At 46.7% G+C, this 12,500-nt stretch overlaps 2 protein-coding genes across 2 annotated transcripts in view; one reads left to right on the top strand and one right to left on the bottom strand.

The window, feature by feature from the left end:
* The window catches only part of LOC306919066 (DELTA-actitoxin-Afr1c-like), a gene marked incomplete at its 3' end in the record, with an annotated part of 10,298 nt that extends 7,692 nt beyond the window's left edge, over window positions 1–2,606 (top strand). Inside the window, exons 3-4 of the mRNA XM_079531902.1 lie at window positions 1,156–1,371; window positions 2,375–2,606. Of these exons, the coding sequence (XP_079388028.1) occupies window positions 1,156–1,371; window positions 2,375–2,606 (448 nt within the window). The remainder of the gene's footprint in view (window positions 1–1,155; window positions 1,372–2,374) is intronic.
* Window positions 2,607–6,828: 4,222 nt separating this feature from the next.
* LOC306919064 (uncharacterized protein) lies at window positions 6,829–11,873 on the bottom strand. Its single transcript, XM_079531900.1, has 2 exons — window positions 10,666–11,873; window positions 6,829–7,621 (listed from the first exon to the last, which is right to left on the bottom strand). Exons 1-2 carry the CDS (start codon window positions 11,454–11,456, stop codon window positions 7,393–7,395), a joined length of 1,020 nt encoding a protein of 339 aa, XP_079388026.1. The 5' UTR covers window positions 11,457–11,873; the 3' UTR covers window positions 6,829–7,392.
* Window positions 11,874–12,500: the final 627 nt, after the last annotated feature.

Raw genomic sequence — 12,500 nt, 5'->3', positions numbered from 1 at the left:
ACCTACCTTAACCTACCTTAACCTACCTTAACCTACCCTACCATACGTTACCATAGAGATGAACAACCTGACCACTAACTACTGTCTCATCAACCCACGGTAAGATTACCATAACTTAACCTACCTTAACCTACCTTAACCTACCCTACCATACGTTACCATAGAGATGAACAACCTGACCACTAACTACTGTCTCATCAACCCACGGTAAGATTACCATAACTTAACCTACCTTAACCTACCTTAACCTACCTTAACCTACCCTACCATACGTTACCATAGAGATGAACAACCTGACCACTAACTACTGTCTCATCAACCCACGGTAAGATTACCATAACTTAACCTACCTTAACCTACCTTAACCTACCCTACCATACGTTACCATAGAGATGAACAACCTGACCACTAACTACTGTCTCATCAACCCACGGTTAGATTACCATAACTTAACCTACCTTAACCTACCTTAACCTACCCTACCATACCATACGTTACCATAGAGATGAACAACCTGACCACCAACTACTGTCTCATCAACCCACGGTAATTATGTTTGAGTGGCGCTAGGCAAGCCCCTGCTATGGCCAGCTTTGTGTGTCTGTGTGTTGTGTACCCCATAGCGATGATCTGATTGGCTGAGCAGTGTGTGTACCCCATAGCGATGATCTGATTGGCTGAGCAGTGTGTGTACACCATAGCGATGATTTGATTGGCTGAGCAGTGTGTGTACCCCATAACGATGATTTGATTGGCTGAGCAGTGTGTATACCCCAAGCTGTTTTCTGCGAAACTCTGCAAAGTATTACATATACTTTGAACAGGCATAGCTCATGAACTGTTTGACCGTCAGCGATACAACTTTGATACACGTATACGTCTCCACAGACATCTGACCTCTGACCTTTACATCTGACCTCTGACCTTTACATCTCCTGAATTATAAATAATGTCTTGTGTTGGCGCTCCGTGCAAGAAAGCCTTTTTTTTTTACGAAATGCGGCGAACTGGTAAAGGGTTATGTCATCCTGCTTAGACACGAATCCGACGACCAAAGGGTGGCGCTACAGCGATCAACTGAACAATGGCTCACGGACCGTTTGACCGCACTAAATGAAGGGTGTTAATTAGACCTCTCATTGTGTTCTTCTTCAGGGTGTTCCTGGAGAGCGGGGAGACCTACAACCCTCCCCAGCCCACGGTGCGCCCCCTGAAGGCCGAAGTGTGCACCTTCAGCAAGTGCAGCGCCGCCGCCACGGGCAGCGTGGGCGTGTTGACCTACGACCTCCTGGAGCGCTCGCAGAATGACCACATCGAGACGCTGGCGGTCATGTTCTCTGTGCCGCGCGACTACAGGCTGTACAAGAACTGGTATGTTTATAATAAATATATCATGTTCTCTGTGCCCCGAGACTACAGGCTCTAACTGGTATATTTATTATTATGTCTATAAACATATGTTATCTGTGCCCAGAGACTACAGGCTCTATAAGAACTGGTAATATTTAATTTATATACACTTTAGAAACAAGACCAAATTACCACGGTTAGCTCCACCGTCTGGGCCTCTAGAGGCTGCTGAGCCAGCCTGACGACGTGCCGCGGGTTCGACTCCCGATCCTGATGGCCTTTGCCGCGTGTCTCCCCCCCCCCCCCCCCCCCCCTTTCCTGTCAGACTACTTTCAACCTATCAATAAAGACATATATCTTAGAAACAAGCCCAAATAAACAACTACACTTTAGAAACAAGACCAAATAAACAACTACACTTTAGAAACAAGACCAAATAAACAACTACACTTTAGAAACAAGACCAAATAAACAACTACACTTTAGAAACAAGACCAAATAAACAACTACACTTTAGAAACAAGACCAAATAAACAACTACACTTTAGAAACAAGACCAAATAAACAACTACACTTTAGAAACAAGACCAAATAAACAACTACACTTTAGAAACAAGCCCAAATAAACAACTACACTTTAGAAACAAGCCCAAATAAACAACTACACTTTAGAAACAAGCCCAAATAAACAACTACACTTTAGAAACAAGCCCAAATAAACAACTACACTTTAGAAACAAGACCAAATAAACAACTACACTTTAGAAACAAGCCCAATAAACTACTACACTTTAGAAACAAGACCAAATAAACAACTACACTTTAGAAACAAGACCAAATAAACAACTGCACTGTTGTTTAGAGAAAAAGCAAGTCCGAAGTCTCTTATAATAAGCAGACTTGGCAACACTGGAACTAGCAGAACACAGAAAACATGTTCAGTGTCTCCTCCACAGGTTTGCGGTGGGAGTGTTCCCTAGGGGGCGCCAGTGAGTCTTGTTGACATTCGACCTCTCCTCCACAGGTTTGCGGTGGGAGTGTTCCCTAGGGGGCGCCAGTGTGACGAGGCTCTCTACAAAGAGCTGTATTACGACAAGAAGCCGAGCGGGTTCGTGCGGTCAGAGGCCAACGGATCTGGAATCAACTACGTGGGAAACTACCTGGACGTCAAGGCCACCATGTCACCCATGGGTGCTGCCAGCCTGAAGGTGGAGGTCTGGGACAAGCTGTTTACACCCATACTTAGTCCATGTTAAACCTACCTACCTACCTACCTACCTACCTACCTACCTACCTAACTATAGCTACCTACCTATAGAGGTCTGGGACAAGCTGTTTACACCCATACTTAGTCCATGTTAAACCATGTCACCATGTTATCTATCTATCTATCTATCTATCTATCTATCTATCTATCTATCTATCTATCTATCTCGAGATCTGGGACAAGCTGTTCACTGTGTGTGTGCGCGTGTGTCTATGGATTTAGTCTGGAATGTAAACAAAGTCATTTCCGAGGCTCTGCTTGCAGATGGAAAAACAATTGACAAATAAAGCGATCTTAACCCAAAGGACTTTTTATTTTTCTGGTGCTTTTAGAACAAGTGTTTGAAGCTGTTTACATGTAGAATTAAATCAATCAATGAATGATAAATGATAGTTAATTGAATGAATACTACACCAATACATCACCTAATCAACATGAGTTAGACTTTAATATATTAGCGGCCCTCACACGGGTGTGATTTTTATTTAATAGATGAATGTATTTAGATGACTGATGACTTTGATTGGCACAGCCTTTACGTCTGTGTGTTGTTTCATAAATCAGTGCTATTGAACACCCTTTACGTCTGTGTGTTGTTTCATAAATCAGTGCTATTGAACACCCTTTACGTCTGTGTGTTGTTCCATAAATCAGTGCTATTGAACACCCTTTACGTCTGTGTGTTGTTCCATAAATCAGTGCTATTGAACACCCTTTACGTCTGTGTGTTGTTCCATAAATCAGTGCTATTGAACACCCTTTACGTCTGTGTGTTGTTTCATAAATCAGTGCTATTGAACACCCTTTACGTCTGTGTGTTGTTTCATAAATCAGTGCTATTGAACACCCTTTACGTCTGTGTGTTGTTCCATAAATCAGTGCTATTGAACACCCTTTACGTCTGTGTGTTGTTTCATAAATCAGTGCTATTGAACACCCTTTACGTCTGTGTGTTGTTTCATAAATCAGTGCTATTGAACACCCTTTACGTCTGTGTGTTGTTTCATAAATCAGTGCTATTGAACACCCTTTACGTCTGTGTGTTGTTTCATAAATCAGTGCTATTGAACACCCTTTACGTCTGTGTGTTGTTTCATAAATCAGTGCTATTGAACACCCTTTACGTCTGTGTGTTGTTTCATAAATCAGTGCTATTGAACACCCTTTACGTTTGTGTGTTGTTTCATAAATCAGTGCTATTGAACACCCTTTACGTCTGTGTGTTGTTTCATAAATCAGTGCTATTGAACACCCTTTACGTCTGTGTGTTGTTTCATAAATCAGTGCTACTGAACACCCTTTACGTCTGTGTGTTGTTTCATAAATCAGTGCTACTGAACACCCTTTACGTCTGTGTGTTGTTTCATAAATCAGTGCTATTGAACACCCTTTACGTCTGTGTGTTGTTCCATAAATCAGTGCTATTGAACACCCTTTACGTCTGTGTGTTGTTTCATAAATCAGTGCTATTGAACACCCTTTACGTCTGTGTGTTGTTTCATAAATCGAAAATATCGAACCAATGGAAAGTAGTAAAAAGTGCTTTGGACAAAACTCCATTGGACCCTCAAAATGTCTGCTAAAGCAACTAACTCCACCAACTCTCCCCCTCTCATGGAAGTAGTTGACAATATATAAAGTTACAACACCAACTTTGATGAGGCTGTATTGCTTTGTTTTAAAAACTATAAGGTTTTCTTAATTTCCTGAAAAATTTATATTTTTCATTTCCTGAAAAATGAACATTTTGGAGTTATGAGGTTTCCTCCCGACAGCAGAGATATTTACGTGGGTGGCTTGTTGCTCATTTCAGATTACAGGCTGGGGAGGCTGCAGTCTGGGGAGGCTGCAATCTGGGGAGGCTGCAGTCTGGGGAGGCTGCAGACTTAATTTAGATAGATTACAGTCTGGGGAGGCTGCAGTCTGGGGAGGCTGCAGTCTTCATTTAGATAGATTACAGTCTGGGGAGGCTGCAGTCTGGGGAGGCTGCAGTATGGGGAGGCTGCAGACTTCATTTAGATAGATTACAGTCTGGGGAGGCTGCAGACTTCATTTAGATAGATTACAGTCTGGGGAGGCTGCAGGCTGGGGAGGCTGCAGACTTCATTTAGATAGATTACAGTCTGGGGAGGCTGCAGACTGGGGAGGCTGCAGACTTCATTTAGATAGATTACAGTCTGGGGAGGCTGCAGTCTTCATTTAGATAGATTACAGTCTGGGGAGGCTGCAGTCTGGGGAGGCTGCAGTCTTCATTTAGATAGATTACAGTCTGGGGAAGCTGCAGTCTGGGGAGGCTGCAGACTTCATTTAGATAGATTACAGTCTGGGGAGGCTGCAGTCTGGGGAGGCTGCAGACTGGGGAGGCTGCAGTCTGGGGAGGCTGCAGACTTCATTTAGATAGATTACAGTCTGGGGAGGCTGCAGTCTTCATTTAGATAGATTACAGTCTGGGGAGGCTGCAGTCTGGGGAGGCTGCAGTCTTCATTTAGATAGATTACAGTCTGGGGAGGCTGCAGTCTTCATTTAGATAGATTACAGTCTGGGGAGGCTGCAGTCTGGGGAGGCTGCAGTCTTCATTTAGATAGATTACAGTCTGGGGAGGCTGCAGTCTTCATTTAGATAGATTACAGTCTGGGGAGGCTGCAGTTTGGGGAGGCTGCAGACTTCATTTAGATAGATTACAGTCTGGGGAGGCTGCAGTCTGGGGAGGCTGCAGTCTTCATTTATATAGATTACAGTCTGGGGAGGCTGCAGTCTGGGGAGGCTGCAGTCTTCATTTATATAGATTACAGTCTGGGGAGGCTGCAGTCTTCATTTAGATAGATTACAGTCTGGGGAGGCTGCAGTCTGGGGAGGCTGCAGTCTTCATTTAGATAGATTACAGTCTGGGGAGGCTGCAGTCTTCATTTATATAGATTACAGTCTGGGGAGGCTGCAGTCTGGGGAGGCTGCAGTCTTCATTTATATAGATTACAGTCTGGGGAGGCTGCAGTCTTCATTTAGATAGATTACAGTCTGGGGAGGCTGCAGTCTGGGGAGGCTGCAGTCTTCATTTAGATAGATTACAGTCTGGGGAGGCTGCAGTCTTCATTTATATAGATTACAGTCTGGGGAGGCTGCAGTCTGGGGAGGCTGCAGTCTTCATTTAGATAGATTACAGTCTGGGGAGGCTGCAGTCTGGGGAGGCTGCAGTCTTCATTTATATAGATTACAGTCTGGGGAGGCTGCAGGCTGGGGAGGCTGCAGACTTCATTTATATAGATTACAGGCTGGGGAGGCTGCAGTCTGGGGAGGCTGCAGTCTGGGGAGGCTGCAGACTTCATTTAGATAGATTACAGTCTGGGGAGGCTGCAGACTTCATTTAGATAGATTACAGTCTGGGGAGGCTGCAGTCTGGGGAGGCTGCAGACTTCATTTAGATAGATTACAGTCTGGGGAGGCTGCAGACTTCATTTAGATAGATTACAGTCTGGGGAGGCTGCAGTCTTCATTTAGATAGATTACAGTCTGGGGAGGCTGCAGTCTGGGGAGGCTGCAGTCTTCATTTATATAGATTACAGTCTGGGGAGGCTGCAGGCTGGGGAGGCTGCAGACTTCATTTATATAGATTACAGGCTGGGGAGGCTGCAGTCTGGGGAGGCTGCAGTCTGGGGAGGCTGCAGACTTCATTTAGATAGATTACAGTCTGGGGAGGCTGCAGACTTCATTTAGATAGATTACAGTCTGGGGAGGCTGCAGTCTGGGGAGGCTGCAGACTTCATTTAGATAGATTACAGTCTGGGGAGGCTGCAGACTTCATTTAGATAGATTACAGTCTGGGGAGGCTGCAGACTTCATTTATATAGATTACAGGCTGGGGAGGCTGCAGTCTGGGGAGGCTGCAGTCTTCATTTAGATAGATTACACTCTGGGGAGGCTGCAGACTTCATTTAGATAGATTACAGTCTGGGGAGGCTGCAGACTTCATTTAGATAGATTACAGTCTGGGGAGGCTGCATACTTAATTTCTCATTTTTATTCAGGTCAGTGGTGGTGGTGCGGCGCACCAGCGCCCCCTATTGACTGGCCGCCACTGTGTCAACCTGTGATGCGTCAATAAAGTTATTTGCACTGTAGAAATGTGGGAGGAAATAAAGTAATTTTGCAAGTTTAATCTCTTATTGAAAAGTGAGGTTTACAATGTATTTAAAATAAACAACTTTATGGTAATCATCTAATGACACTGCTATAAGAAAAATAGAAACTTTCACATTTGAATATAAATAATATAATAATATATTCAATATACAGTAAATTAATTCATATGCTAAGATCACAGAACATGCGATTTCTGATTTCATGTCAGTCCAAGACTCCACGTCCAACATCTCAGGATAAGGTTTAAAAAATGGTTAAAGAAATCCATAATAACTACATTTTAACCCGGGCCTGTCTGCGACTATTTAAAAACAAATAGCTGGCAGTGAGGGCTATTTAAATCTGGCAGTCAATGATGTCAATAGTTTTCACTGTGGAGAGAGCTTGGCGTGGAAACTGTTCACATGACGTTTATATGGTTTTCACTGTGGAGAGAGCTTGGCGTAGAAACTGTTCACATGACGTTTAAATGGTTTTCACTGTGGAGAGAGCTTGGCGTGGAAACTGTTCACATGACGTTTAAATGGTTTTCACTGTGGAGAGAGCTTGGCGTAGAAACTGTTCACATGACGTTTATATGGTTTTCACTGTGGAGAGAGCTTGGCGTGGAAACTGTTCACATGACGTTTAAATGGTTTTCACCTTGGAGAGAGTTTAGTGTGGAAACTCTTCACATGGCGTTTTAAATGATGTCCTGCGGAGAAGCCGGTGCCACAGTGAGGACAGACGTAGGGTTTCTCTCCGGTGTGAATCGTCTGATGTCTCTTCAAGTCCTTCCCAACGATGAAGCCTTTCCCACACTGGTCACAGTGGTGGCGTTTCTCTCCGGTGTGAATGCGCTCGTGGACCTTCAGCGTTCCCGGATCCCTGAAAGTGAAAGTATGGCCGTCACGAATTACACGTTTAAGTATTATGTGTTTTTGGCACCAACCTTAATATGAATAAAAATTACATTTGTCTTATGTCCAGTTGGACAGTGGTTGCCTGTGCAACCACAGTCCCCAATGACAGTTGCAAGGAGTTGCATTGATGTGACCTTAAAACTGTTTTGTTGCAAGGAGCTGCGACTAGTTGCATTGCTGTGGTTTGGGCTGTAGACTTCGTAATGAAAAAGTGCATAGGGCAATGAAATCTACCAAGAAAGAATTACAGACATTTTCTTTTATCAATTTTATATGTTAACAATAGCGGAAATAGCACAAAGTGACACATTGTAAACTTGTAGATCTGCTATTTCTGCTTTATGTATGAACATTTTTCAACACGATTATGACACAAATTATTGCAATTATCTCAAATTACAGTCATTTTAAAATAATTGCCATTAGACGATTATGTGAAAATGACAACCCTATGAATAACTAATAGTTATTAACTATTGGGGCAGCGGTGGCCTAAGGGTTAGAGGAGCGCCCTTGTTGCCGAAAGGTTGCCGATTCGATTCCCCGGACAGGCTGGAAAAAATGTTGGTCGGGAAGGGAGTTTTGTCCCCTCAGCCATCGCGGCATTAAACAAACTGTTCACAGTGGGGGACCTCATGGTCCTGTATTGTCTAGGTTCTGTTCACAGTGGGGGACCTCATGGTCCTGTATTGTCTAGGTTCTGTTCACAGTGGGGGACCTCATGGTCCTGTATTGTCTAGGTTCTGTTCACAGTGGGGGACCTCATGGTCCTGTATTGTCTAGGTTCTGTTCACAGTGGGGGACCTCATGGTCCTGTATTGTCTAGGTTCTGTTCACAGTGGGGGACCTCATGGTCCTGTATTGTCTAGGTTCTGTTCACAGTGGGGGACCTCATGGTCCTGTATTGTCTAGGTTCTGTTCACAGTGGGGGACCTCATGGTCCTGTATTGTCTAGGTTCTGTTCACAGTGGGGGACCTCATGGTCCTGTATTGTCTAGGTTCTGTTCACAGTGGGGGACCTCATGGTCCTGTATTGTCTAGGTTCTGTTCACAGTGGGGGACCTCATGGTCCTGTATTGTCTAGGTTCTGTTCACAGTGGGGGACCTCATGGTCCTGTATTGTCTAGGTTCTGTTCACAGTGGGGGACCTCATGGTCCTGTATTGTCTAGGTTCTGTTCACAGTGGGGGACCTCATGGTCCTGTATTGTCTAGGTTCTGTTCACAGTGGGGGACCTCATGGTCCTGTATTGTCTAGGTTCTGTTCACAGTGGGGGACCTCATGGTCCTGTATTGTCTAGGTTCTGTTCACAGTGGGGGACCTCATGGTCCTGTATTGTCTAGGTTCTGTTCACAGTGGGGGACCTCATGGTCCTGTATTGTCTAGGTTCTGTTCACAGTGGGGGACCTCATGGTCCTGTATTGTCTAGGTTCTGTTCACAGTGGGGGACCTCATGGTCCTGTATTGTCTAGGTTCTGTTCACAGTGGGGGACCTCATGGTCCTGTATTGTCTAGGTTCTGTTCACAGTGGGGGACCTCATGGTCCTGTATTGTCTAGGTTCTGTTCACAGTGGGGGACCTCATGGTCCTGTATTGTCTAGGTTCTGTTCACAGTGGGGGACCTCATGGTCCTGTATTGTCTAGGTTCTGTTCACAGTGGGGGACCTCATGGTCCTGTATTGTCTAGGTTCTGTTCACAGTGGGGGACCTCATGGTCCTGTATTGTCTAGGTTCTGTTCACAGTGGGGGACCTCATGGTCCTGTATTGTCTAGGTGTTATGTGTTCTGTGTTGTTTGTGATGTGGGTGTTGAACAGACGAATATCCTTCGGGACAATACAGATTATTATTATTACCTGAACAGAAGACAGTAGACACACTTGCTGGAGGCCTTGTTACTGACCTGAACACTGACAGAACCCCACAGTAGAACCACTGGAGGCCTTGTTACTGACCTGAACACTGACAGAACCCCACAGTAGAACCACTGGAGGCTTTGTTACTGACCTGAACACTGACAGAACCCCACAGTAGAACCACTGGAGGCTTTGTTACTGACCTGAACACTGACAGAACCCCACAGTAGAACCACTGGAGGCCTTGTTACTGACCTGAACACTGACAGAACCCCACAGTAGAACCACTGGAGGCTTTGTTACTGACCTGAACAGAACCCCACAGTAGAACCACTGGAGGCTTTGTTACTGACCTGAACACTGACAGAACCCCACAGTAGAACCACTGGAGGCCTTGTTACTGACCTGAACACTGACAGAACCCCACAGTAGAACCACTGGAGGCTTTGTTACTGACCTGAACACTGACAGAACCCCACAGTAGAACCACTGGAGGCCTTGTTACTGACCTGAACAGAACCCCACAGTAGAACCACTGGAGGCTTTGTTACTGACCTGAACACTGACAGAACCCCACAGTAGAACCACTGGAGGCCTTGTTACTGACCTGAACAGAACCCCACAGTAGAACCACTGGAGGCTTTGTTACTGACCTGAACACTGACAGAACCCCACAGTAGAACCACTGGAGGCTTTGTTACTGACCTGAACACTGACAGAACCCCACAGTAGAACCACTGGAGGCTTTGTTACTGACCTGAACAGAACCCCACAGTAGAACCACTGGAGGCTTTGTTACTGACCTGAACAGAACCCCACAGTAGAACCACTGGAGGCTTTGTTACTGACCTGAACAGAACCCCACAGTAGAACCACTGGAGGCCTTGTTACTGACCTGAACACTGACAGAACCCCACAGTAGAACCACTGGAGGCTTTGTTACTGACCTGAACACTGACAGAACCCCACAGTAGAACCACTGGAGGCCTTGTTACTGACCTGAACACTGACAGAACCCCACAGTAGAACCACTGGAGGCTTTGTTACTGACCTGAACACTGACAGAACCCCACAGTAGAACCACTGGAGGCCTTGTTACTGACCTGAACACTGACAGAACCCCACAGTAGAACCACTGGAGGCCTTGTTACTGACCTGAACAGAACCCCACAGTAGACACACTTGCTGGAGGCCTTGTCTCCTGCGTGGAGGTTCTGGTGGTACTTTAACTTGTGCGGGGTGTAGAAGGACTCGTCACACTGGTCACACTGGAAGGCTGGGTGGTGGTACGCCCCCTGGTGGCGCTTCAGGGCGTCCGCGCTCCTGAAGCGTTTCCCACACTGGTCGCATGTCCGCTGTCGTTTCTCCCCGGTGTGCGTGGCCTGGTGTCTCCTCAGTGACTCCTTGTTGGTGCATCTCTGGCTGCACTGCTCACACTGGTAGGCTCCAGTGTGGATCTTCCTGTGAACTTCTAAACGCCAGCGCAGGGTGTAGACTTTGCCACACAAGTCACACGCGTGGCGCTTGACCGCGTGAGTCCAGACATGTCTCTTAAGAGAAGACAGGCAGAGGAAGCTCTTGCCACAGCGGTGACACCGGTGGGAGGAGTCTCCGCTCGCGTGCACGGCGGCCCGGCGGCCCGGTGTCTTTTCAGATGCTTCAGCAGAACGTAGCTTTTGCCACACCGCACACAGCTGTGATGACGACGCGGCGAGGGTTGAGCGGAGCTGAGCTGCTTTGTGACGGAGTGGATGTTCCATGGTCCCCCGGACGCCATGTTGGATCCATGGTCCCCCGGACGCCATGTTGGATCCATGGTCCCCCGGACGCCATGTTGGATCCATGGTCCCCCGGACGCCATGTTGGATCCATGGTCCCCCGGACGCCATGTTGGATCCATGGTCCCCCGGACGCCATGTTGGATCCATGGTCCCCCCGGACGCCATGTTGGATCGCTGCCGTACGCTCTCCTATTGTCACCCGGACGCCATGTTGGATCGCTGCCGTACGCTCTCCTATTGTCACCCGGACGCCATGTTGGATCGCTGCCGTACGCTCTCCTATTGTCACCCGGACGCCATGTTGGATCGCTGCCATACGCTCTCCCTGTCCTCTCTTCATCCTCCTCTCCTCCTCCTCCCTCTTCTCTTCCTGCTCTCTCCTCCTCTTCCTCTGGCGTGGGGGAGGGCAGTGAGACAGGTTGATTTCTGGGACGGCCACGCTTACGCTTCAGTGAGACAGGTTGCTTCGCCACACACTGTAGCAGTGAGACAGGTTGCTTCGCCACACACTGTAGCAGTGAGACAGGTTGCTTCACCACACACTGAAGTAGTGAGACAGTGTGTTTTCTGGGACGGCCACGTTTACGCTTCAGTGAGACAGGTTGGGACGAGGGCAGTGAGACAGGTTGCTTCACCACACACTGAAGCAGTGAGACAGGGTGTTTTCTGGGACGGCCACGGCCGCGCTTCTGAGGTTCCACCAGCGTGTGGCGCTGTACCGTCACACTGGACACATCTGGGAGAGAGAGAGAGAGAGAGAGAGAGAGAGACAGAGAGAGAGAGAGAGACAGAGAGAGAGAGAGAGAGAGAGAGAGAGAGAGACAGAGAGAGAGAGAGAGACAGAGACAGAGAGAGAGAGAGAGAGACAGAGAGAGAGACAGAGAGAGAGACAGAGACAGAGACAAGAGAGAGAGAGAGAGAGAGACAGAGACAGAGACAGAGAGAGAGAGAGAGAGAGAGAGAGAGAGAGAGAGAGAGAGAGAGAGAGAGAGAGAAAGAGAGAGAGAGAGAGAGAGAGAGATTGATTGATTGATTGAAATATTTATTAACAGTAACTCAATACAAAGGCTGTTAACTGTGAGTGGACGACCAATTAAGCATTACACTTGTTTACAAGAGGGTCCACCATGTTCAATTCATCAAAACATTTAGAGACGTACAAATAGACACTTCTATATAGACAACAAATGCACCACGTCTCTGTGTGTG

The sequence above is a fragment of the Electrona antarctica genome (assembly GCF_951216825.1).
Source record: "Electrona antarctica genome assembly, contig: scaffold_487, whole genome shotgun sequence".
Taxonomy (NCBI): domain Eukaryota; kingdom Metazoa; phylum Chordata; class Actinopteri; order Myctophiformes; family Myctophidae; genus Electrona; species Electrona antarctica.
This window is presented reverse-complemented; position numbering and strand designations above follow the sequence as displayed.

What these genes read in the sequence shown, in the direction of transcription:
- LOC306919064 (XM_079531900.1), bottom strand. Translation starts at nt 11,456, where the DNA reads ATGGCGTCCGGGGGGACCATGGATCCAACATGGCGTCCGGGGGACCAT. An exon ending in TACTGTGGGGTTCTGTTCAG is followed by an intron (nt 7,622 to 10,665) that starts GTCAGTAACAAG and finishes TTTCACTTTCAG; the next exon opens with GGATCCGGGAACGCTGAAGG.